The sequence below is a fragment of the Coloeus monedula genome, assembly GCF_965178545.1.
Source record: "Coloeus monedula genome assembly, chromosome: 2".
Taxonomy (NCBI): domain Eukaryota; kingdom Metazoa; phylum Chordata; class Aves; order Passeriformes; family Corvidae; genus Coloeus; species Coloeus monedula.
In genome coordinates, this window is record NC_138782.1 from 17,628,571 (window position 1) to 17,654,742 (window position 26,172).

Sequence of the window (26,172 nt, forward strand, 5' to 3'; positions counted from 1 at the left end):
CCAGTCTGATGGTTTTCACCAAGCAGTGGGTGATGTGTCCAACCCATTACTTTTCATTGTGGTTCTCACTGTGTGTTCAGAGGTATTCAGTAGGGGGAACAGCTTCTTGATGCACCATTGCTTTTTAGGGATGCTTCAGTGGGACTGAGACAGAATTCCTTGACTTATTCTACATCAGTGTGTTTTTGGCATAAGTAGGGAAGAAATGCCCATGAGACACTATTATACTCACCTTCCAGGTGATGGATTGGTTATTCCAGCCACAAGGCCTATTGAAGGGAGATCAGAAGATAATTGACTGTCAAGTTTTGAGCAATGTTAAGATCAATTGCTGCAGAAGTCAGTTTATTTGAACAATGGACCCTTTTACAAAGGGTTACAGAATGCTAATAATAATTTTTGTTTTAATGAAAGTTCTATGCGTTGTCAGGAGAGAATTAACTTTTAAATGTTAAACTTAAATATCCTTTTGAAATCTGAGGGCTCTTGGTCTAAGAACTCAGCTTAATTTTTTCTATTTCAATGAATGTGAAAGCTTTGAAAGAAATATTCTTTGGAAAATGCCAAAAGTCAATGCTTTGATTGCATGCCAAAAATAATTGATTTTTACCTACAGTCAGTCAGCTGAATTGCGAGTGTGTGCATATATATTACATACATATATGTATACTTATTTTCAAATTTCTCAGGGATTGAGAAAATAACTTGTTGGGAATATGTAGAAACATGAGTGAGGGAAGTAGTATGGCTGGGGTTTTCCTCACTATTGTGAGGAAAAAAAAATCTTAGTTGTTAGTAAGCAGAAATGAAGTTAAACTACTCAAATTCCTGAGGCTTCTGTCCTGAATAGCCATGAGATCTGAGGCTCAAGATACTGCTGGTCGGGCTCTGGAATAGACTGGAGCAGTTGAGCTCAGAATAAAACCTTAATTTTTTTTTCCCCGTGGGGTTCACTGTAGCTTTAAAAAAAAAAGAAAAATAAAAAAGAGCTAATTCCTTAAGTTATTAATGCCCACTTCATGTATGTGTAATTAACAGGAAAGCTGTAAGACCACCAAGAACCAAACAGTTGCCTACTGCATATATTAAATGTTCATGCTGCCTTTCTGTTTTCAAATCAAGCTTAGTGCTTAATATCAGTGAGATTTCTGGTAAAAATCATCAAGATTTCAAGGTTGATCCATTCGCTATGTTCACAGAAAGACTTCTTTCTACCACTCGAAGTTATTAGAAAAATCTCACAGTGCTGCTTCCAGTAAAGTGTTGGAAAGCACTAATTTTCACACACACACACTTGCTGAGTCTCCCTACTTCTCTTGCTAGTAGGAGTCTGGAAGGGGGAGGAAACCTCTTTAACACACACACAGAAATTAGTCCTTTTTTTCTAAATTTTTAGTTTCTCTTTATTTTTGTGTGTATATAGAATGACACAGTGAAGCAGCACTGATGGGAGCTCCCATGTCTCTCAGCCTGCCTGTTCTGCAAGGACTCTTTGTTCTTTATCAGCTATTAATACATTCTGTTGAGGGCTCAGTTGGCCAAATGGGGTTTTGAGGGAGAGCTGCCACCAGGACACCCCTTGGCTACACGTGAGCTCAATTCTAAGGATGCCAATTCCTTTTGTTACTGTGGCAATAGCTCTGAGTCTTCTGGGGCACTGGGGAGCACTCAGCCTGCATGCTCCTGTACCTGCTTTAGCCAAAACTGGACCTGTAGAAGGAAGAGAGATGCTCAAGAAACCTGAGGAAAATTGGCAGGTGTATTAGGAAGAAAAAAAATCAGGTCTTGTACCTTTGGTGGACAGAGTTGAAGTCCACCAAAACAGAGATTTGAGCAGCTTACAGAGGAGTGACCGTGGAACTGTGTCTGGTGGTAGGAAGTACGAGGTTCCTTCAAGCAGGTCTCCATGATATTTTGCAGGCAGAGGAGAGGGCATCTGCTGGTGTTCTTTACCTGCAGCTGGCTACAGGACCACAGGAAAGCCATACCCATGCAGCGCTGCTGTACCATGCTGGAAGAGGGAATATTCACCTGGCATGGCCCTGGCAGCTCAACCTCTGTGTCAGTTCCTTCTCATCTGATGTGGGGCATGCAAGACAAGGTGGGCTTTCAGAGCAAGTTCACATCTCCTGCAAAACACCAGAAGACCGGATACTTGAATGGATCTTGCCAGTTTAAGAGAGATACGAAAAACTCCCAGGCTTCTAGTCCTCTTCTACCATCTAAGTGGTTTAAAGAGGTGGTAAAACACATGAAAATCCCTTTCTTCTAATTAATCACTACACTTGGAAACTAGAAGATTGAATCAGTTCCCTCACATCCCTGAGCAGAGGGAGCAATCTATAAACCTTTGATTTTTACATAAGTCTTCATTCTTTTCCTATCCTACACACTTCCGTTGGAGCATTCTGACCTAACCACTTCTGTTTTATTGCTTTTCTTTCTGTGTGATATTTGTACAAGCTAAAACAACTTTAGGAAGGTAAACAGTACCTCCATATAACTGTTTTGTTTTCTGGTTCTCATGTGCTAACATGCCCCTGAACGTTTGTGTTGCATTTTCCTTAAAGGAAATCTTTATTGCTCAGCTCCCAGTCCAAACAAGTGAGATCTTAAGAAACCTGGAGGTTTCCAGAAGAGCTTAGCTGCATAAATGTAATTACTGGAGCAAATATTCAAGTGCTACCCCTATGCCATATTTGTATGAAGAATCCTATATAACTGCTTCTGAGAACCTGGTGAGGAGCTGGCTCAGATCACTTTCTATATGAGTGCCACCCAAATAATAGCAATGAGAGGGAGAACATCCCCAGTGGATGTAAAGCATATGAGGACTAAGTCCATGTTAGTCACATGCTGAAACAAGAACACTGTACTATCCACTGCTTCAAGGGAATCTCTTTGGGATGTACAAAGCTAACTCTGTTTACTTTCCTCTGAAATTCCACACTTCAGCTGGAAAAAAAGCATGGCTCCCATTTGAGTCCAGTCTATGCAAGATTCCTGGGTAGTCTGGAGTCCAAGTCTTCATGTGCAGTGAGAAGTGGTCAAGAGAAGGGGGAGGAAGAAACATCAAGAATATGCTGTAATGCAAATAATGCTGTGAGTTTGGTTAAAGCAGGAGCAGCATGTTGCTAAATGTTGCTGCATCTGCTCCAGCTCATCCATCTTTACTTAATAGCCTTTTGGCTTGTGTCTGTTAATAGACTTATAAAATATTACTTATCTGATGATAGTAAATATCTGATTATTCTCTGTATGTTCAGATATTTTTATAAGTTTTTCTATATTCTAGTTTCTAAATTAAGACATTATGGGTATATGCATATCAAGTAGTGTAAGAAAAAAGTCGTTTTAGCATATCCTCCTTAGCTTTCACAAGCTTAAATGATGACACAAAATACCAAAAGAGAAACAAGGTTTAGATGGTTACATGATTTATAGAAGGTCACCACAGGCAGAAACAGAAGCGAAAGACAGAACTTGGGATATGATAGGTGCAGGAGTCTTGCTCCCAAGTCCTTAAGTAAGTTTGTCTAGGACAGGATGAGTTTGCCTTGCCTAAGTTCTAAGTTCACATTGGAAGATACAGTAATTTTCTGTCACATTTGTATCTGGGGTTGAATTTTTTCAATTTTTTTTTTTTTTTTTAGTCATGTTGTTTTGCAGTTGTTTTACTGTGTCTCTGGGTTTGGTGAACTACTGTTCACACCCTTAGTGGTAATGGATATCTTGTATACAGGGGTGAGCAAACAACTGCAGCAGTGGCTCCTTACTTGCAGGCAGTAAAACATTGTGATTCTCATTTGCAGTACAAATACACAAGACTGTTCATCACATTGCCCAATGCTAATGCATTTATATGGCTACAAATTCCATACTTTGTGCAACTGAAAGGGCAGAGGACTTTGCCAGATAAGGGAGAAACCCCAGAACACTCTTATTAAGAACCTGATGTCGGTCCAGAAAGAGATGGTATAGCTTGTTTTAAACATTCAACAAACCAAAGCTAAGAAAGAATCAAACTCAGGATGGTTTAAATTCTGCTTCTGGGCATAGGCAGACTGCCATAGAAAGGTAGAGGAGTCATTGCCTGCTAAGCAGGCCTCATCTCTGAAACAGGCATAGCTTCTTCAAAAAATAATGATACGAAACTCAGACTATTCTTCTACTCACTGAAGAATGAGAAGTCTTATATACTGCAGGAGGTTGTTCTAGAGGTAGTTTTATTGAAGATAAGCTTTCAAAATATTCCTGTGAATTTTTTTTTAAGACAGTCAAGTGGAGCCTGGAATTTTTCTATGGTAGTATTCACTTTAAAATATCACTAAAATCAGAGGGCATAGATTTGCCAGTCTCACGGTGTTCTGATGGCAGATACTTCACTGTGTTCAGTGTTTAGAGAGAGGAAAGGCTTTCCTAGAAGCCTGCTGTTCCAGAGGCTGATCCAATCCTGGCCATGATCAAGGGTGACTCCTACAGACCGTGGATGTGGAGGAGGCAGCTCTTTCACCTACCTGAAAGATCTCAGGTAGGGTAGTACTGAGTCTAAAGGCAGCTGGATCTGAGCAGAATCAGTTGGCAACATAGTGTCAGGAGGGCTGGAGCAGAGATAAGGAGCTCTGGAAAGGCAGTTTTAGGGATCTTTGTGCAGACAGTTTGCTGTAAGCAAAAGCTGGTGACTCTCAACACGGTCACAAATGGTGCAGCTCTCACTATGCCAGCTAAAGATCTGAGTTCCTCAGCCTGCCTTTTTCTGAGCTCTGGTGGGCACAGGCAGGGCCAGCAGAATATGCATGCAGGTGTAGTGTTTTGCAGTTCCTCCAAATGACTCATGAGCCAGAGATGGGGTAGCGTGGGGAGAAAGGAGAATGAGGGAAGCAAGTTTAAAAAAAACAGTAGCTTAGAATTGAGAGGGAGTTGTGTAACCAAAAATAGGAATCTTCTACTTTTTTTCCTGTTTCTCAACTAGATCATAATTACAAGCCAGTGGACCTAGAGTTGTCAAAGCCTCTCTGAAAATGCCTCTCTCTGGGTAACCACTGCATCACTAGGTAATTAGTGACACCCAGGGACACTTTGGCACCTCTGCCTTGCTGCAGATGACATGGAGTCACTTTTGAAAAATCCCTTCGTTGTGAGTGAAAATAAAGACTAGGAGAGTGGTTTGTGTCTTTATTTTCCTGGTTGGTAAAGAGAAGCCTTGAAAGAGACTTGAGAGTGAAGCAGAATAATCAAGCAACTCATTGATCTAAAGTTAATCTGCTGCAACTGCCTCAGCAAATGCTAAAAATGGCCTCCTTTGCTCCTTTCTATAACTGAGGAAATGGCTTCTGCCAATATCCCTCCAACACCAGCAGCCCTTGGCGCTTTTGTCAAACACGCTCTGTGTTTGAACAGATCAAATGAAACTCATTTGTTATTATTGTTTAAGATTAAGCTGTACTTATGGAATTACCACGGCAGTATTAGGCCAGTTTCCTAGAACACAAAGAGACTGAAAAACAAAAATTAAAAAGAAGAGGAAATTCTGTTTATTTTTTGGTTTAGAACTGAGTACTGAGCTTTGAGTTTCTGCTGTTCTCAGTAGCGAATTATATAGCATTGTAGTCTTCAAAGAAGCACCAAGAAGTTGTATTAAAAACATTACAGTTGTTATACAGAGGTACTAGGTACTATACAAAGCACTCAAAATGTTTCTAAAGTGCTTAGAAGGTGAGTTTCTGGTGAAAAATAAGAGCAAACCATGCCTTTTAGCTCTGGGCTCTGATAAGGAATCTGTACAAGCATGAGCAGGTCACTTAAACGGACTATCTACTGCTCCATCTGCAAAATGAAGCTATTGAGTGCATCAAACTACCCAGGGAAGCCAGAAAAATATATCTGTAGGCAAAATGTTTGGTGCTGACCTACTGGGATTTATGCAAGCTGAATATTCTTTTGTGCTTTCACTGATGGAAAGCATTTCTGCCAAGCCATCAGAAGCCATAATTTTCTTAAATGAAAACTCATCAGTCCTCTAAGTCATCTTGAAAATGTGCTGTAGCTCACAACTAGTGTTTTCATAGAATCCTAGAGCAATTCAGGTTGTAAGGGAACATAGAAGGTCTCTAGTCCAGCTTCCTGCTCAAAGCAGGGCAACCAGTGAATTCAGAGCACATTGCTCAGAGCCTTGTCCAGTGTGAGATTGAAAACCTACACACCCTCTCTCGGCCCCTGTCCCACTGATGTGTCATTCCTACAGGGTTTTCCCACTCCTCATACACGCCTTATGTCCAGTCAGAGCCTTACCAGCTCCAATTTGTGCCCCTGTCTTTTGTTCTTCCATGGCAGATTTCTGCAACAAGCTCATCTCCACCTCTCAGTCACTTTCTCCAAGGTTCTAGGGGCTGCTCCTAGGTGTCTCCAAGACAGCCCTTCCCAGGGCTGAAGCAGACCCAATCCCACACCCTGTCCTTACAGAGTGAGTGCTCCTGCCCAGACCAGCTTGGAGGCCTCCTCTGAACTCCCTCCAGTCAATTGCTGTTTTCCTTGTACTGGGTATCCCAGACTGGCCCCAGTGGACAAACAATTGCTGAGTAACAGGTACTAATCACTTCCCTCTGTCTGCTGTCTATGACTGCCTGGATTCAGGGGTGTTGTCTGTGGTCCCTGCAGCCCAGGATGTTGTCTGTGATCTGTGCAGCCCTGCTGGCCCATGCCCAGCCTGCTGCACCATGGGGCCCTTTCAGCAGCACTGCTGCCCAGCCGGGCAGTGCCCAGCCTGTATCACCCCAGTTGTGGGACTTCACATTTGTCCCAGCTGGATATCACAAGATTCCCATTGGCCCATTTCCCTGGCCTGGCCTTGTCCCTCTGGATGGCAGCCCTGCCCACTGGCATACCAGCTGCACTCCTCAGTTCACTGGCACCCACGTTCTTGATTTTAAAACAAAGCTTCTTTTAAATTGAAAAGTAAATCTAAGCACCAAGGACTTCTATTCATCCTTCCATGTAATTCCACTAATTTTGGTGAGTTTAACAAGACTTCAGAAATGTTTTGCAAGGAGAGTTTTACTTGTTGAAGGAAATTGACTGGCCTGCAAGCCTCTCCAGTCTTTTTGTTCAGCAGTGAGTAAACTTCTTTAGCTCCATTAGATCATGTATACCTGGAAATCAAAACTTTCTTCAGGTAAAACCAGAAAAGTAGAAAAATAGTACATTCCTCCCTACCCACTGCCATTTCAGTTTGAAGTTAAGTTCCAAAGAATATTTGTTGTAAAAAAAAAAAAGAGACATGTCTGGAAAAATCAATACATTGACAGAGAAAACTTTGTTTCTCTGACTCTGCCAGAGGATTCTATTCGTTTGTATCCCACTTGGGTTTAGGTTTTTTGCTAGTTCTCTGTTGCCTGGAGCTTAGCCACTGGTAAGATACTGGTAGAGGTAATTCTTAAACCACACAGAAGATTTTCTTGTATTTCTTCACTAAAGGATATCCCTGATGCTTAGCCAGTGCAGGGGAGCTTTACATATTATCACAAGCTTTGGCTTTTGAGCCCACAATAGCTGTGGATTGTGCTGACTTTTGCTTCCACTTCAAACCAACCACGCAGGTAAGTGTAGGATATTTAGCTCTTACTGCAGAACCGGAGCACACTAAAGTTGTGAATGCCAAAGCATCCCGATGAACTCCCCAAATGGATGTAATTCACTACCAATCTTAAAATGCTATTCTGCTCTAGAGAATGACTATTCAAAAAAGGTCCTAATTTAATCAATAGAGTAACTCCCCGTGTGCATTCAGACACATATAAAATCTGTTAGTGACAACATGATGGGTTTTATTGCTTTTTACTTCTATTAGCATTGCAGAACCAATTCTGCTTTGAGCAAGCTGGAATCTCCACTTTCCTGTATTATATCCCCTGAAAATAATAGCTGGTGCAGCACAGAGGCTCTCAGCACCTGAGTGCTATCAATAATGCTGCTGTTAGCCCAGCTTCTGGTGAGCAACCTACCCTGACCACTGAAAGCACTGGGACTGCACCAGTTGTACCAAGACCATGATTTTAGTTTACAGTGGGGTTGCTGCTGGGTACATTCTACAAGGACAGAAGAAACCTGTCTCAATTCTGACCCCAGGATGTCTTTGAAGGTTAGAAAATGATTGTATTTTTCATTGTCCATCTGAGTACTGTTCCTGCATTAATATAAATCTCCATTATAATATTTTTACACAGTTGACTCCTGTGCAGTAGAGTTATATTAAAAGCTGGGGGGGGTCTCATTCAATTTAGGTAAGGAAGCAATCATTTGAATACTGACCTCCAACACCTGCAAAACTGGGTGGAAGGAAAAAAAAAAGGAGACACTGTGTGCCTGCAGCATTCTGATCTGTTTCTGTGGCTGGTAAGAATACAGCTTGAATCTATATTACTGGAAAAGTAACACTGCCTAGAAAAGAGAGGGGAAAAAAAAGAAAATAAAAATGCCATATTATCTTAAAAAGTTTAGATGAAATTCTGAGCAATCTTACCTATTTCATCCCATATCAGTTCTGACTGTGCAGTGTCAAGTTTTCAAAAAAACAGACTTAAAAGTAGCAGTTTGAATTTTGATTACAGCACTGTGATTGACCTGTCAATGGTGATAGGTCTGTGATAAATCCTTTTTAGGCTACAACAGAACTGGCATTATACACTGCAGTAACTGAATGAGGTGATACAGATCCCTCCCAGCCAGAGTTCCAGGCTGGATTTTGATACTGCACATCTCAACATCCAGGATTTAGTTTCAGTTTTCGTGGATGCACTGTAGGAAGCTTCCCACTCTAGCTGATAATGATGGAAATGCAGGTTGGGTGCTGCTGTAGACACAGAGGCCAGTGCCCTGAGAAAGCAGGGCAGGCTGCATTTCAGAACAGGGAACAGAGAGGATGGAGGGAAAGCTCTTGATGTTCCCACATGCAGCCCAGGATGTGATGGTCAGAAAGCAGAAGAACTACCGGGAGATTAAAACCTAGAGCCACGAAAGTGAATTTGCAGCTCAGGCAGTCTGTACAAGGAGATAATGATGTTAATTCCTGTGAGTAGTCAGCTGGATTCTGATCAACCCTGTGTAAGCAGGTGTACTCCAGAGATAGCGAGGAGCAGAAAAACAGGTTGATTACTATTTTTAGCAATATAATAAGGGCAGACTGGGCAAGTTAGCACTATTTCCCTGATAAATATTAGATTGTGGGTGCTCAGGGAGCACAAACATCTAAGATGGTGACTACTAATAGAAAACTCTGTGGGGGCTGAACAGAGGCAGGTTTCATTCGCAGACGAACATGCTCAGCTCCTCACTGTGAGAATCAGTCTGCTCCCAAACCCTGCCATCCCTTCAGTGTCCTTCAGGTGCTCCAGAGAAATACTTGCCCTGGTGAGAGGCACCTGGATGTAAAATGCCAGGGAAGACCTCCCCCCAGATCCAGTGCTACCTTTGGTACTCACTCCCAGAGACAAGAAAGTAGTTACCTCTCAATGGCACGAGAAATCCTACACCTCCTGAGTTCAGTCATGGGTGAGGAGCAGGGATATAGGAAAAAAAAAAAGAGGGCAGAGAGAGAACCTGTTCCTCCTACTTTCCTCAAGTAGAGGTGGGAAGGGAAAGAAATAAGGCAAAACTGAAGCAGATATACCCAGTTCCTGAAGACTGCTTCTAGCAGCCCAGCAGATTGGCTATAGGACATCAATGAGCAGGAGGACACAATGGCTTAGGGACATTTCAGGGGGTGACAGATATGCACTGAGGAGAACCTGAGGGTGAGGGGCCTCAGTATTAACATGTGTGGGATAAGTGTCCTCAAGGCAACAAGACCCTGACCACCGACTGAATTAGGGTTGTGGCCAGGCAGTGAAGTTAGTGAGCTGGTGGTACAGATCCCCTTGCCATGCTCTGTTTTTCTGCATCTTCTGGTCACCTCTGTATAATTCAGAAGCTATTAAAAATTATTCATTTCCTCACTTTGCACCTTGCAATGCATCTGGAGGATGGTGATGTCTTTCTCTATTATCTGTTTGTCTTTGTGGACTTAAGACATTGAGCTGAACCAAGGTCTTTCCTGAGATCAAGTTATCATAGGAGAAAACCATGCTCCCTGTTTTTCTTTTTGCCTGGATTTCTGTTAGTAAATGGGAAAGAAAGAAGGCTGCTTATCTTCACAAAGTACCTCCTTGCTTAGAGAGAAATAAATACAACTTTGTAACTCTAACGTATCATCTGAGTGGGTTGAGTCTGAGGTGCCTTTTGTCATGTGCAATTCAGGGCAATCTCAGTTCATGTCTAGAGCCCACAGAGTCACCTCCACAGGTCACAGATTAGCAGGGGGAGGATACTCTGAGACAGCATAGTGGCATACGGCAAATCTTTTAAGGCATGATAACTCTCTACAACAGAATTTAATAACAAGTTACTTAGTACAAATGCTTTATTCCTCATGTAATTTTATAGTTTCCCAGAATGTCTCAAGCTATAGTCCTGGCTAATGCATAGTCAGTTCAATAGCAAGCTCTGGAGGGCTGACTGCTAAGATTATACTGGCCACTGTTTATTTCTACTTGCTAAGCTCTATGACAAGAACCTTTAAAACACCTCAAATCCTCACATCTTGGCTTCTGTGCTGGCTTATACTGCCATTGACAGAGGGATGTTAGGCAGGCCTTGGAAGAAGTTTGGAAAACTGATTGTTTCAAAAGACTTCTAATTTGAACCCGGTAATTATAAAGGTCTGAATGCTCTTGCCTCCCTGGTGGGATTCCAAAGTACAGAGAGGCTCTCTGCAGCTCCACACTGCCAGCTCAGCTTAATGCCCTCAGTGATGGATCAGCTGCTTGCACTGCGAGACAGCCAGAGGTGTGACTGCCACTGCAGGCGTGGGCAGCTTGTAAACATAAAGGCCAGTATTTTTTTTGCAAAGGAAAGGGGAATGTGTGTTTTCCATCCTGAAACTGCCTGACAGTGTTATTAGAGCAGGGTATGGATATGGGGAACAGTGCATCATTCTGGTGGGGATTCAGCCTGTTGTTGTAATTCCCACAGTGTGTTGTGCTGCCTCTGACATGTAGTTCCCTCTGTCAATAAAAATAAATATCTGCCTGAAGCTTGTTGCCAATAGAGATTTTTTAAAATTTGAATTTCTTATGAGTTTACCATAGCTGTGCTCGTTCTGTTTTGCTCTTTACTAAATTTTCTAAAAGACCTTGTTGACTCTCCACAAGTGTTTTTCTGAGTGCCTTTTCCAGTTCAAGGTCCCTATCAGAGGACTCTCAGAGAGATGCACTGGCAGCAGAAGAGCAAACTCATCATGTTAGATGCATAAGATATAGATTTACTTAAATTGTTTTCTAATGGCAGATTTTCCATCAAGAAATATCATTTTGAAAACTAGACTTCCTATGGGAATATGTCAATTTACACAAAATGCCAAGGTCTTTTTCAGTCTGGGAGAAAATCAAAATGAAGTATTTTGGCCTTACTATGATGAAGCAGTGCTATAATTTACTTCATTTGCAACTATACTATGGTATACTTTACTGTAAAATTGACATGAAACACTTTAATTTTAATTCCTTTGCACAGAAGCATTTGCTCCCCAGCTGTTTTCCTATATAAGATTTTATTTCAAGGAAACTTCAGTTTTATTCTCCTTCATTCCAGCACTTGGAATGGAAAGAAAAAGAAATCGTAGAGTTTCCTGCAAAGCAGAAATTCACAACGCTGTTCGGATCCAGCACCTATTGTGTACCATGGGCATTTGAAAGACCAACTGGTGCATGACTGGAGTACCACACAAAGCAAACAAACAAAAAGCCCCAAGGGCTGAAATCTGTTCCCAGTAAATATTTGAGTAATTTCATAGTATTCATCAACTGCATTCTGCCCACGAACAATTTGCAAACAGCCAACAAGTGCCAGATTTCACAACCAAACTGTTACCACAAAGAGTTTGCCTCTTCACTGTGACAGAGATGTGTGTTACTAAGAAGCCAACTCTGCTTCTTACACAAGCTTTTAACCATAGCCATAGTAAAAGCTATATGTGTGATGAGTGGGACAACAGAGTTTTAGGGAAATTATATTTTGAAAGCCTTGCTTAAGTATTTCTTCCTAAAAATATTCACTGCCTTTTATTCAAAGATTTCCAAACCCAGTGAGCATCATTACTTCCATTTAAGTAGCAGAATAAAAAGGCAAAAGGAGAAACTACACAATTTATCTTAGATCCCATTGCAGATAAGATGAGGTGGGAATTAGCTCTTGAGATACCGTTCACAAAACAGCATCTATGAAATGATAAATTGGCCTTTATTTATAATGGGTGTTAGTGTGGTGTTCATCACAGAAGGTGTTCATCACTGTATAATTCAAATAAATTCAGCTTAGCAGTTTCCATAGCAGATGTACAATAGAGCATACACTCTTTCTTTTCTAGATGTGGAAAATGAGGCATAGATTAAAAATTGTTTTGCAGCATTTGGGGCTGGCAGTGGAAAAGTAGCAGGAGCTCACAGTGCTGCCTCAGCCTTTTCAGGCCTCCTGTCTCTTAATTTGTCTCTCTTATCATCATCTCTAAATTCACCTTTAGAGCGACTGCCAAAACTACTTTGATTTCAAGACGTGCACACAGATAAAGATTTCCACACTAAGGAAGAGACTAATGGTAAAACTAAAAAAAAAACCCCAAAGAACACAAACCCCATCACAGAAGCAGCTCATGAGGGCAGCTGGTGATGATTCCTCCTTGATTATTGCTTAAGGACCACTATTTGCAAGCGCCTCATCCCAGGAGACTTTCTTGGGGAAAAGTCATAGGAGGAAGTCTTCCTGAAGAGGTGTCATCTGTCATGACAAGTTGCCTGTCCTGATGAGCCTGGTGCTGAGATCGCATTATGATGACTGATGAGGCCGTCTGTAGCAGTTAACTCAGCCATTTGTAATCATTTCTCTTACAGGCCTTTTGGTAATCACTTTGGGAAATTCTTATTTGAACAGTGCAGGTTCTAGGGGGAAGAAAAGCAAAGCTATTTCTCTGTTGCAGAGAAGGATTTAGGTAGGCATAAACTTGGGTAGAAATGAAAAAAATCAGCTTGAAGTATCTTTTATGTCCTTCTAAATATTTCTGCAAAGCTATTTTGGGGGTTTTTTTGTGTAGCTCACAGCCCCATCCACACACTGGCTCTGTTCCAAATGCTCAGAATTCCCCTTTCACAAGGTAGGGTGAAGTTGTTTGACAGAGACAGGGCTGGACCACCAGAAGCAGGGACTTCTGGGAAGAAGGAAACAGCAAAAGTTGTTTTCTTTTCTAAATTCTACTACTGCTTTGCAGTGTGAGTTTGAGCAGGTCATTTAATCCAATGGTTTCTTATTATCCTTACGCAGAAGAGGTTTGTAATTTATATGTCCATTTTTTTCCCACGTAGTTCATATCTTCTACTAGTTGTTTTACAGCTCCTTATGGGCCAGCTTTTCAGCCCAGCCCACTTCACCAGTTTTTGCCCCTCTGAGGAAGGCTGTAGCAGCATGTAGGAATATGCAAGAGAGAGACCAGAAAGCTCCTCCTGTGTGACAGATGATGACAACCTGCCTCTTCCTCCTCACCTTAGACTGTGTCTCGTTGGGTATTTAAATGGTTGCCTTTATACCAGAGCCTGAGTAGAACATTGCAGCAGCATAATTTGGATCAGCAGAGAGAACCTGGGCCATCCTGCCCCACACACAATGTCGTACCTTGAGCTGGAGCACCTTCTTTTGTGTCACATAGCTGATCTGCCCTAGTGCCATCCATCAGGGGATAGTGGTGGCTCATCACATCAGCTGCTTTACATCACTCACCTCTCTCTCAGGAGTGCTGAGGATCAGTTAACAGTGAAGATATTTGGAAAGCAGCTACACAGAACAAAATTGTGCCAAGGAACCCAAAACATACTCCAGAACTTAGAGGATATCTTCAGAGATTCTGCTTCTTTTTTAATTCAGTACCTGAAAAACAGAATGGCAAGCAATTTCCCTTTTACAATCTTTACTCATAGTCAATTTAGAGATGTCTGTGTAAGTGAAGACAGGAGTTTCTGATGCCTTGCTCAGATGCTTTATGGCCTTCATTTTGGCAGCACTTACAGAACTTCCTTGAGCAGTACTTTCACATCTAAATACCCCACAGTTGTATTCAGAGATGCTGTCCTTTACCTTAAGCAAAATTAAATGTTGCAGTGAAAATAGACAATATAAGCACATTGGCATCCTTCCCAGTAAAGGGAATATGAGGTAGTTTTTATTGTTCCTGCCAAGACAGCTGTGTTTTAGATTGAAATAGTCATCACACCATTTTTCTATTTCTAGCAATAATGCAGCTTGCCTACCAATAACAAATGTCTTGTATTTTCTCTGGTACCAAAACACCCCATACTTTTGTTGCAACTCTGCAACACTATGTCTTAACAGAAGTGCCTAATGCAGCAAATAAATGGGTTTAGCCATGCAAATGGCAGGAAATTCATAACTGACACTTCTTCACAGTTTGTGTCTGTTGTACACATGTAGGGCTTCGTCTGATTCCTCTGAGCATTCATTTTATGTTTTGATATGGTAAGCATATTTTTTAAAAGTTTCTGCTTTTAAAATGCCATCTTTGGATTCCAAGATTTCAGAACTATTCCATCGATTAAAGGTGGACAAGGCCTCCGCAGCTGTAGTGACCTTTCTAAAGGTGTTCCCTCTGTCTTCATGATACAGTTGAGGCACAGTTTCTATGGGAAACATCACTTCATGATTTCTGCCTCTGTCGTACAGGAAATCTCCAGTTTTTACCTGAAGTTGCTGTATTTTATTTCCTTTGTTTGTGGGCTATTTTAAATGTGAAGGGGCAGGGATGTGTGATTAAAAAAAAAAGGACCCTGGATGTGTATTTCTATACAAAGAGCCATTATTGAGTCGTTTGCCAGTGTTAACTTGCATGTGTACTTGTCCAGTAAGCATAGAATTCCCCTCCTTTCACCGAAGCAATAATAGTAATAATGATAATAACAAGGAAATATAAGGCCGACTTATGCCACTGCTGTTGCTTTCTTCCAAATAACCAGAATTTACTGGCTGCTGTTTGCAGCTGGCATTGTTGAATGGTTCCAGGCAGCAAAACAAGGCCAGCTTGCTCCTAAGGTGGGTTTATGCCAGGTGGTGGGTGAGAGACTGTTCTGGACATAGTCCCACGCTCTTTGGGGAAGAAGGATGGTGCACACCTTCAAAAAGCTTTTTTTTTTCTTCCCAAAGAAAGATGTGTATGTAGCAATATTATGGGATACAGGGAATGAGGGTTCCCAAGCAAATCTGGATAAATCAGGTGGAGCAAAGTAAAGACACTTCCCAAATTAACACAGGCTGAGCTTGGACCTTTAAACCGCAATGAATGAAAGCTTGATTTTCCCTTGATATGCAATAGGGGTGTGAAACTGAACTGTATTTCCTCTCTCCCCACTATCCAAGCTCAATGCTGCAGTGCAGTCAAAGAGAGGGTTGTAAATGCTCGGGTCATGTGTGACTGTAGCTGGCTTTGACTGGGAATGGAGGCATTTAGATGCTGTATATGAAAGGAAAAATGAATGTTCCCTAAACTTCGTTACGAGTGTCTCCAGAGCTAGAGGTACTGACATGGCATGAAAGTGTGGGAGGAGAAGTGAATTACTACCTTTTTCATCCTGATCAAACAAAGCTTTAAAAGGTGATGCAGGCTGCCTGCTCTGAGGGTGAAAACCCTCCTGCAGACCACAAAGGTTCAGATCTGCAAAACCTTCAAATACTCACTTCCCCAGCATTTAAATGTTTGAGGAATTTTTGCATGTGTTTTTGTCCACTGACAAAAACCAGAGAGATAAAAATAAGTGAGTATTGAATGCCACACCTTAAGGCGTAAGACACAGATTCAAAATGCAGATGTTGAGAAAAATATGAGCTTGTATTAAAATTTGCAGGGCCTGTGGGCCACTGAATATCTAAATATCTGCAGTTGTGTTAAAGTGATAACTGCTTAGTGGTATAAGTTTGTGTGTGCATTTTGATTTAAAATGCAGTCAATGTAGCACAAAAAAAGGCTTTACGTGTATAAAGAGCAGGGGGTTGTTTCTGGGTTTGTTTCTTTCTATTTCTTTAATTCCACTATTTAAAATTATACGGGAAGTGTGTGGATTTGATGAGACTCCAACTGGGTGTCTGTGTACCTATGCAGAAACCCAAGGTGAAGGCACTAAATGGTTTGAAGTCAGTGTGTGTAATGAATTATTAAAGCACTGTCAAAACAACTATTTCTTTTGCTTGAAAGTCTGGCCACTGTGGTTCCAGAGGTTACGTTAGCTGGGTACAGAGCAGGGGAAGCTGCAGAGTGCAGAGGGGTGAGACGAGACATGCAAAGAGATGAACATCGGCAATACATGGGATCAGGACCCCAGGTCTGAAAGATGAGAACCATACTGATATAGAAGATATACCAGCATAGTGACCATTTGGGTGTAGCCTCGTGTGTATATATATATATATACACACACACACATATATAGTTATATAATAGTCATACTGTTAAGCAACTGCTCAAAAGTCCTTTGGATGAGGAACACTTAAAGGAGGGGGACAGTGCAGCAGGCGCTGGGAGAGCTTCCAAGGACTGTGAATGGAGGAACTCTCTAATGTTGACACACATACTGAACATTAATTCCATCTCTCAGTTGTTCCTTTGGAAGTTTTTCTGAGCTACAGCACACAAATACCCCAGACAACAGTGGAAGGGTCGCTTTTTTTCCACACGTACAGAAAAAATTCAGAACATCTGCAACCTGAAGTACTTTAGTGTGCCTGAGTAGAAAGCTTACCAATTCTCCAGACTTCTACCTGGCATTTTCCTACTGTCTGTGTGTCTGAAGGTCTGTCCAGGTCCTGTGCTGCAGGAAACAGCTAGACATTATACCTTTTGGTTTTCACTGCATATCTGGTCAGTAATTCAGATGCATTGGTTATCAGTCCAAAGACAAGGACAAGTATTGTCCTGTGTTGAAATACCACGGCCCTACAAAATCATTAGTCCAATACTCCTTTTCCAGTTGTGACCCTAAAATGTCTAAAAGCTGATACAAAGCACAAGCATCCAAAATTCAGAACATGTGTTTGTACATGGAGCTTTGCTGCTGCAGGGCTTTTCCCCCCTGTTTAGCTAAGCTGCAGGCTAGACAAGCCAGAGAAGCACATCCCTTGATGTAGTCCTGCCAGCAGCCTCAGCTTTTGAGGCTCTGAGCCAGAGTTAAGAGCAGTTCAATTACTAACACTCAGTCTTTTGTTTCCTCTGCGTTGCCCACAGAGGTGCTTAATTGTGCTGTAAAAGATTATTACTGCAAAACTCAGCCTGCAGTTGGATTTTTTAAAGGTTTCTTGTGCGCACACAGATGAGTAACAGCATTAAGCCATTCCTAGCCTGGTCTGTAATTGAGGCCCTGAGCTCTTTATCAGTGAATCATAGCTGTTTGTGGTGTCTTACTGGGCAGGTCTTCGGCAGCTGCAGAGCACCTGAGATGCAGTAGTATGCTCTAGATGGCAGTACATTTTTAAACTGTATTAGTTATTATAAGCTTGGTCATCGTAATTGGTTTATTTTAATGATCTTTGTATGGAAATGCATATTATTTCTTTTCCTGTAATGAGCAGCAGCACATTATACCTAGCTAATATTTCCCTATTGCAAAGTCTTGATCAAATTGCAGTTTGTGTGTTTCGTATTCCTCTTCCTACAGGTCCACTGTTCAGACCACATCTCCCAGACCTAGCACAGACTCTCCTTGCATCAATAAATGTTTATAGGTTATGGTAGGTAGAGGAACTGCCTTGTCAGTAGAAAAAGAGTGGGGCTGTGAAGTACTTACTTGCTGATTAATCAGTTATGATTCATTTGGGTTTTTTCAATCAAAAGTTAATATTCCGATTGAAAAGGAGATGGGAAGAAGTACATGGCTAACAGAAGGGGTTTAAAAGAAAACTTTAAACAAGGCTTGCAATGGAAAAAAAAGTAGTCAGGGTCAGAAGGATAACCTAGTGGTTGAGTTAATACAATTTTGTTAGACACACATGCTTTATGTAGAGGAAGTGTATGTTATTCCCAGATTTACTCATCAAGCACCTGCCAGTCAGCATTGTTGATCCCTCCTGTGCCTCATGGAGACTGAATTCACCATCAACAGGTCTGCTACAGCCCACTAGATGCAAATTCCCTCTCTGTAGCAATCCAGCACAGCTTTTGTGACACACACAAGCTATAGTTTATTTGCACTCATCAGGCTTTCAATATGACATAAAATCATTGTAACATAATGCATTATTAAATATATTTTCCAGCTGAAAAAGATAAACTTGACAGACTGTCAGTGAACGTTTTCATACTGTTGAAAAGGTTAGTGAAAAAAACCCCTGGAGTACATCCACCCATTAGCGTAAGAAGAGCTTACCAACTACTCAGAGCAAGAAACTGCGTGGAAAGAGCTTGCCCTCTGCCTTGTTCTCCATCAGGACCATAAACACAATTTGAATTTTACTGCTAAATTTCATTTAGACAATGATTTGTATGAGCATGGTTGAGTGTATGGATTATTCACAAAGTGTTTACTTGGGCTGTTTTTTGGGTTTGGTGTTGCTTGGTCACCCGATAAAATGTGTTTTTTGCACTTTCATGGGTGACTGAGTATGTTTGTAGATGGGAAGAGGGGAAAAATGAAAGCTGCTAAGTGGTGTGAGTACTATTAGTGTGATTGAGAAGATCAGTTGGGAAGCTGAGTGGGAATTCTCAGGAGATCTTTTCCCTCCAGTTTGCATACTGGAGGGTAGTGAGGGCTGGAAGGATACCCTCCAAAAAACAGAAACCAAGAACTTCTGTGGAGCTAGGAGCTCAGCAGTTGTTTATGAAGGCCTCTGGAGTTTACACTTCCAGCTGGACAGAGGCAAGCCTGAATACCCTGCTGGTCACAGCCAGCCAAGGCTTGATAAAGACAGGGTCCTGAGACTTTTGCAAGATCAAGATGTTCGGCTTCAGGATCCTGCAGTGTTGGATCTGCTTCTACCCAAAAATGCCTTTGGCCTGCCTCTGGTTCATAGGAGAAGTCTACAAAGGTTTCCTTACCTGGGGCAGTCAGCTCTCTGTTTTTGTTTTAATGAAATGAAGTTGCCTTGGTTCTGAGTAGGTTAGTCCTTCTTTTTCTTAATAGTGGAAAGATAACTGCTTATTATCCTTCCTGTGGAAAATTGCTACCTTTTACTTAGAACTGGAATAACCTTTTCTGAAATGTCAGGCTTTCCCAGAGACTGGAAAATCCAGATCTTAATGTGGTAATATCCTTTCTGTGGAAAATATCCACCTTTTTCTTAGAACTGGAATAACCTTTCCTGAAATGTCAGGCTTTCCCAGAGATTGGAAAATCCAGATCTTACTGGTGGCTGTTTCTAAACACGTTATTGTAATAATTACTAATAACTATTCATGGCTGTTATAAATCAGAGCCACAAATACTACTAATGTTGACTTTTGATTTCCACACAAACAAACATGAGTGATTTTGAGATATTTTTTAGATGTAGATGTAGCTGAAAGTGCATGTTGATCTCAGTTATTATCTTACACTGTTGCAGCTCTGAAATCTAGAGGACAGGTACATGCTGGTCTGTTACCTCAGATTTACCACCAAGAAACTGCAAATACAGACTCAGCACAGTGAGAGAGCTGAGTAATCAAGCAATGTCCAAAGGTGGTAATAAGCAATATTTGGTTACATGGAGAAGCATTTTTTGGTTAAAGAAGGCTTGAGTGTTTTGTTAAAAATTCATTCACATTTCTGCACTACATGAACCTTTAGAAAATTATGTATGTTAATTGCTGAGGGTATTTCTTCCTTCTCCCAGAAAAGACAAAAAAGGGAGGAAATCCTGTTTGTCTAGAAATTACCCACATAGAAAGCTTTCCTTGTTCCATTTTTATGTGAGCATGCAGGGTTGTTCTATTAAAGAGGTATTTTTCATTAAAATAATACATAAATATTTTATTTAATGAATTTGTAGCCTTAAGGCTTGACTTCAGTACACATGAGCCAGTTTCCATTTTTTTTTTTAACCGAAACTCCTGGTGAACTGAATGAATTTCACATCCCCTAAGGAGATACCTTCACACAAGTTTAAAAACCAGAAATGTCTAATGTTCTCTTCAGGTGCATGTTTCTTGCTGTGATGGAGCACCTTAGGCCAGGATTTGGCCCTGGATATGTCTTCAGGCAGGAATATCAAAGAAACCTCTCTTGTACCTCACCATATGTCTGGCTACTAAAAATGGAGTTGTCAGCTTCCAGTTGCCAATCCATTAATTTTTTTTTAAAGGTTAGGGTTACTTTGACAAGTGACAGAGTACCCTGATACAAACAATTGGAATTGGAGGTTAGCATATCTAAAAAGAAGGAGACACATTTTCTCAGTGCCTTTTGGCTTAAATTGAATTACTTTGGAGAGGGAAAAACCCCTTTATTTTGTGAAAGGGTTAGAATCTGGTCTACGTTTGCATTACCCTTGCTGCCCAAGAAGAATTTATTTAGCTGAAATCATCTCCTATTATTATCTTTCTGGATGTAAAATGCCCTGAAGGTGGAAGAGGAAAGGTCTCTCCTTTTCCTAACCTACAGCTGATGGTTAAATCAAATCATTCCTCACTGTGAAGAGTAGCCTCTTGGCTATACAAAAACCTTTTACCCAGCATCTTTCTTGGAACATAACTTAATAGGGAAAGATTCATAACTTCTGATACAATCTTCTTGTCTTCAAGTTCAGACCAATAGCCCAAGCAAATCATTTGAGATGAAGTTCCAAAATTAACCTTATAGAATAAGGGAAAAAATAGTTCTAAGGTTAAAATGAATCGAATTGAATCCATTTCATTCTTTAAAAATAGACTAAAAATTTCCAATTTTTGGGGTTATCTCTTATTGACCTCTTGCTGCTGAGGGGAGGTCCAGGTGCCTGGACTGCATTGTCTTCTCTGCTCAGATGTTCAACCTTATTTTTTATCTCAATTTACTGCATATATTGGTGCCAGAGGGAACATTTCCACTTAGCTGAGGCTGAAGGTAGGCAGGATTTCTGAAGAATGCAATATGGAGAGGCATTTTTTGGAATGTGAGAAGTGCCAGGGAATTTGGAGTACTGCAGCTGATTGCTGCAGTGCTGATTCCCGTGGCAGTGATTCCCAGGTAAGGCTGGCCAGGGTAGCTGAAGAGATTTAATTTTAAGTTCTGTGACTGAAGCATTAGGGAGAGAAATGCACCTCAGTGACTCTCTATCAGATTATTTTGCCATGGGAACAGAAATGGGAAGCAGGTCAGTTTTTAAGGTTTTTGTGAAGTTTTCACAGGATTTCAACACAACGTCTTGGCTCTCTGGTAATACCAAATGAGACATCTGTATGCATTTGTGTCTGTTTGGGGTAAAGGAGCCCCAGAGTTCTTGTCTGGGGGAGATTCATGATCTGTGATCAGGATATTAAATCATTCCCTCTTTTGGAGAGTCACTGCGTACAGATGTTATAAAACAGGGATATTGATACTGGTCTGACATCTCACATCAGGCAAAACACACGTGGCTTTGAAAACCAGCTTATTTCAGGGGCTGATATTTTATTAATATCCTTTTATTTATTATTTTATAGTAGCATCAAAGTGAAGCACATTTGTAGGGAAAAAAAATCTGCTTTTAGCAGTTATTGTAACTGTTGTAATGAAACCTGAAATTATTTTCCACAAGCAGCTTTATCAGGGACTACTGAAAGACGAGTCTTGATGTTAGGAAGGAAAAGCCAATATAAGGATTATACCATGGTTACCTATCACTTCATCAATGATAGCTGCAGGCAGGACACCAGGTTTGCTACTTTCCCTCACAAATCACTGGCCTGATCTGTGTTGCCACATTTTAAACAACAATGGGGATATTTAGTTATTATGCTGAGCATAGAGACCAGGTTTAATTGAGCCATTAGGGATATGCATTTTTTGCCACTCAAGAATGTCTTACAATACAGTGGGAAGTCCATTTTTATCTTGAAGATTATTGCTCTAAGCGAGGACTAAGAGTTACAGCTCTTACATGAGAGTGGTTATTTTTCTCTTGGTTGTGCTGTAGTTACTCACTTACAAGAGTGGGCTAAAAATGAGATTGCACTGAGAACGAGATAGGGCACAACTAACACCCTGTGTTTGAGCTTCCAACAAGTCCCTCTGAAATCTTCCCCTTTTTTTTTGGTGGAAGTGGGAAGTAGGGCTAAGCAGAGCTTTTACAAAATCAAAGCCGTGTTTTCCCCAAGATTTCATCCGTTTACCTTGTTTATTATTATTCCCTTAAATTTGGGGTTTTTTATGGCTTCTGTAGAGGAATCAGAAATCCAGAGGTTTGGGGTTTTTTTCATCAATCAAATTTCCCAACCACAAGTTTTTCCTGCCTCTATTCCTACACAGTTAATCCTACCTTTCCTCTGAGGATCTCAAAAAATGAGACCGAGATCCTGATATCTTCAGAAAACCCAACTTAAACATTCACAGGGAAAATTTGTACTTTCAAAGCTTGCAGTATTCCGCTTTGCTCATTGAGCTTGTGTTATTTCAGACACTGCTTCTCTTTATACCTCTAATGTCATTGTGGTCTTGCAGAGTTAGTGCAGGTGTGTACAGAACTCACCTGTTCCGGGTCACTGTAGTAATGTAAATCACCGAAAGCATCTTTGAGATGCATTGGGTTGTTGAACACAGGTTGGGTACATGTTTGCCTGTTCATGTACGAGATCTCCTTATGCTAGCAGAACTTAAAAAAAATCCAAATTGGGGGACAGAAAGGTCAAAGAGAACTTAGAATCAATGTGAGATGAAACTTGACAACTTTTCTAGGTGATGATAATTTCGCACTGTAAAGCAATGACTCTCCTGTGTCCCTGTGCATGCACGTTATCAGGAAGGAAGAACCAACCAAGAAGTAGTTGAAAATTGGTGCTTATTGCATATGGCCAATAAAGCTGCTTAAGTTCTTTGCATTTGATGTGTAACATGCAAACAGCTACATCATACTTAATGAGCTTTTCTTTCTTGGCTTTCTTTTTTTTTTTAATGAAAGGTCTGAGCCCTTCGGATCACCCAGCAAGGAACCCTTCTCTTCCTCCTGGTTACTCTGCTTGGAACTTGACCTGGGTCATGAGAGATACATCCCCTTTCTTCTCCCACAGAGGACGACACAGTGAGTAGCATGAATATGTTATCCTCAAGAGGCTGCAACTACCTGCCTAAGGTTTTGGTGTAATACTGGAGTAAAGCAACACAACTCAAATGTTTTGTGGTAAAATATCCATACTGGCAGCGTCTGAGGGTGCTAGTAAGCCTTGGTGTCCCTTCCCAGCTGCCCCTGGGTGTTCCCCCACCATGCCCAAGAGCCCAGGAGTCCCATTTCAGCCCAGCCCAGCCTGAGATCATTGCCATCTCTATGGAGGTGCCTGGTGACCTTGACTACCCCAGCCTGCCCTGCTCTCTCAAAAACCAGGTCCCAGACTGTAATATTTGAGTGGTGTGTTGAAATTCACCAATATTATAAAGAGATGAGCTGCGTACTGAGCTTTTTGCTTTCCATCTCCTTTTCTAGCACCCATCCCTTCCAAAATCTGGGAATGTGTTTTCATCTGTTCTCTGGTATGACCTGTTTATTGGCTATCCACAGCCATTCCACTGTGAAGTACGATGGCCGTAGTTCGGGCTGGACTGCACAAGGCAATATCTAACGTGCAATCCAGAAAGTGACTGCAGCAGAATATATCTACTATATATCTACTACCAGTCTCTATGTGGGGAGATAAGGTGCTGAGAGGCTAATAAGATTTACTCACCCCAAGCCTGTAATTATCTGCTTGAGGGAAAAGTTTGACCTACCTATATGAAGGAGCCCCATATTTCTTCAAATTTATGTTGCAGCCTTTTATGTGTGCAATATATATTCTTTCCACTGGCATACAATATCTGCTCCTAGCTGTTGTATCTGCTTGAGTGATGAGGACACACCAATTTCATTTTGGAAGCAACAGTAGTACAATCTTTTTTCCCTTACTTGGTTTTCTCAGAAGTTGCAAGAATGATTTTTAATTTATCCTTTATTACCTCTTCCTAAACTCTTTCAGTTTCTCAGTAATACTATTCTAAGGGAAGGCTTTGTTCTTAAAACCTAAGAGCACTGATTCCATGTGACAGCATCACATGGAGATAAATGTACTGCATCTCAGCAGAAATTATTTATGATGATTTTAGCTGATTGCACAAGACCAAATTCTACCACATTCCAACCATCTGTTTTGCAAGGAAAGGCGGGAGTTTGATGAGGTGTTACACAAAATACAATCTTCACTCAGGACAAGTCTAAATTGTTTTCTTCTTCAGCAGGTGTAATTCAGTATATGCACCTTGAAATTTCTGGAGAGTCTTGAGGAGGGGCAGGGGTAATTTGTTTTCTCTAGCTTTGCAATTTAACATTGACAAAAATTTAAATAAAGGGTAGCAGTAGCCCTGGAAGCCACACATTTCAGTCTGGAACACCCCATAGCATCACTGTGCAGACACTTCCTGCCACTTGAGATTTGCAGTACACAGAGGACTGATGTGTGTACGTGCAGCAGAACCTGTAGGCGTAGCCCAAGACTAAGAGGACACTTCTTACCTACAACTTTTACTCTTCTGCATACCTTCAGCTTATAGCCACTGGAATGTTTATTAGTAAACTTCCCGGGGAGCTGGAATTCTGTTCAGAGCTGCTCTGTGCATGACAGGGTGGACAGTTCCTTTCAGTGGCTGCTTACTGGCCCTGCATCTACATGGCTCTGTGAAGGTGGTCATGCAGGGACTCAGCAGAGTGAGGAAGAAGACAAGGTTAGACCATCCAAGCTCTAGGCGAGTACTCTTGTCCCAGGACCCAGCCTTCTGATTAGTGGTTAATCCAAAACCACACAATAAATCATAAGCAGAAGTAAAACCCAGCAGCCTTTTACTACTAGAGTGTTTTCTTCTTCTGTCAGCTTTCCTTACTGCCCCCAGTGTGAATGATTACAGAGTGCTCAGTAAAACTTCTATCAGAACTTTGTTTGCCTAATCATCTGATGGGACCCATCTAATTAACTGGCTGACATTGCTGGAGTGGGGCAATATTAGTTGTCTTAATTACACTTTCTCTGTGTTCTGCTATTGGAGCAATCTCTGAAAGAGTGAGTAAATTGGTACGTGGTGTCCTTCTTCCTCTGCCAAACTAAGTTCTCTTCTCTTTTGCTCAGAATTAAAAATTCTGACTGACTCTCTCTGGTAGTTCTGGTAGGAACAGCGCCTGATGATATCTTTGAAACCAAATGCAGCAATCCCAAAAGATAATCACTGGCACCCCAAGATACTTGAGTCGTGCATTCACAAGACTTATTTTCTATTTTGTCTAGAGATTTTTTATATTTGTCTCAATCCTAGCACTGACTAATCATCAGTCATCTCAGAGATGCAAAACCCACCTGCCTTTCAGGAAAGAGAGTAAAAATCACATGTGAAGTCAAAATTATCTGGGAATTCAACCTGTGAGGCAGGAAGAGACTTTAAATCTCCAAATTTTTTATATCCTTTTGTTCTCTTGAGGTACACTCAGACTGTTTCCTGTGGCTAGAACAAGCTTCTAATGCATTCTGCATATGTGGACTTATGGTAGCATATTAATCTCCCATTTGCAGATCTGATGGATCTCTGTCCTGAGGCTTACATGAGTAACTGCACCCAGCCACATATTTCATTTCTTGTCCTGGCTGGTTGAATGTTAATTTTTCTCTTCTGTACAGGTATTCCATAAGAAATCAATTGTCCACTGCATAAAATCCTATGAGCTTGTGTAACAGGAGTTCCAGATGACAGCTGCCCCTCCGGACCTTCATGCAGTTAACACACCCCTCTGTGCCTCATCCTCTCCATCTCCCTGGGCCAGGCAACAACTCTGCATCTGGAGCTTGATCCTGGCAGGGTGTGGCAGCTGTGGAAAGTGCTACTGATTGGAGCAAAAATCAAATGCAATTCAACCCACCTAAACTCTGCACTGAAC

The 26,172-nt window shown here is 41.3% G+C and overlaps 1 protein-coding gene across 1 annotated transcript in view; it reads left to right on the top strand.

Annotated features, from left to right (window-relative positions):
- The window catches only part of ALK (ALK receptor tyrosine kinase), a gene marked incomplete at both ends in the record, with an annotated part of 306,152 nt that overhangs the window by 59,480 nt on the left and 220,500 nt on the right, over positions 1-26,172 (top strand). Inside the window, one exon of the mRNA XM_082277250.1 lies at positions 23,192-23,304. Within this exon, the coding sequence (XP_082133376.1) occupies positions 23,192-23,304 (113 nt within the window). The remainder of the gene's footprint in view (positions 1-23,191; positions 23,305-26,172) is intronic.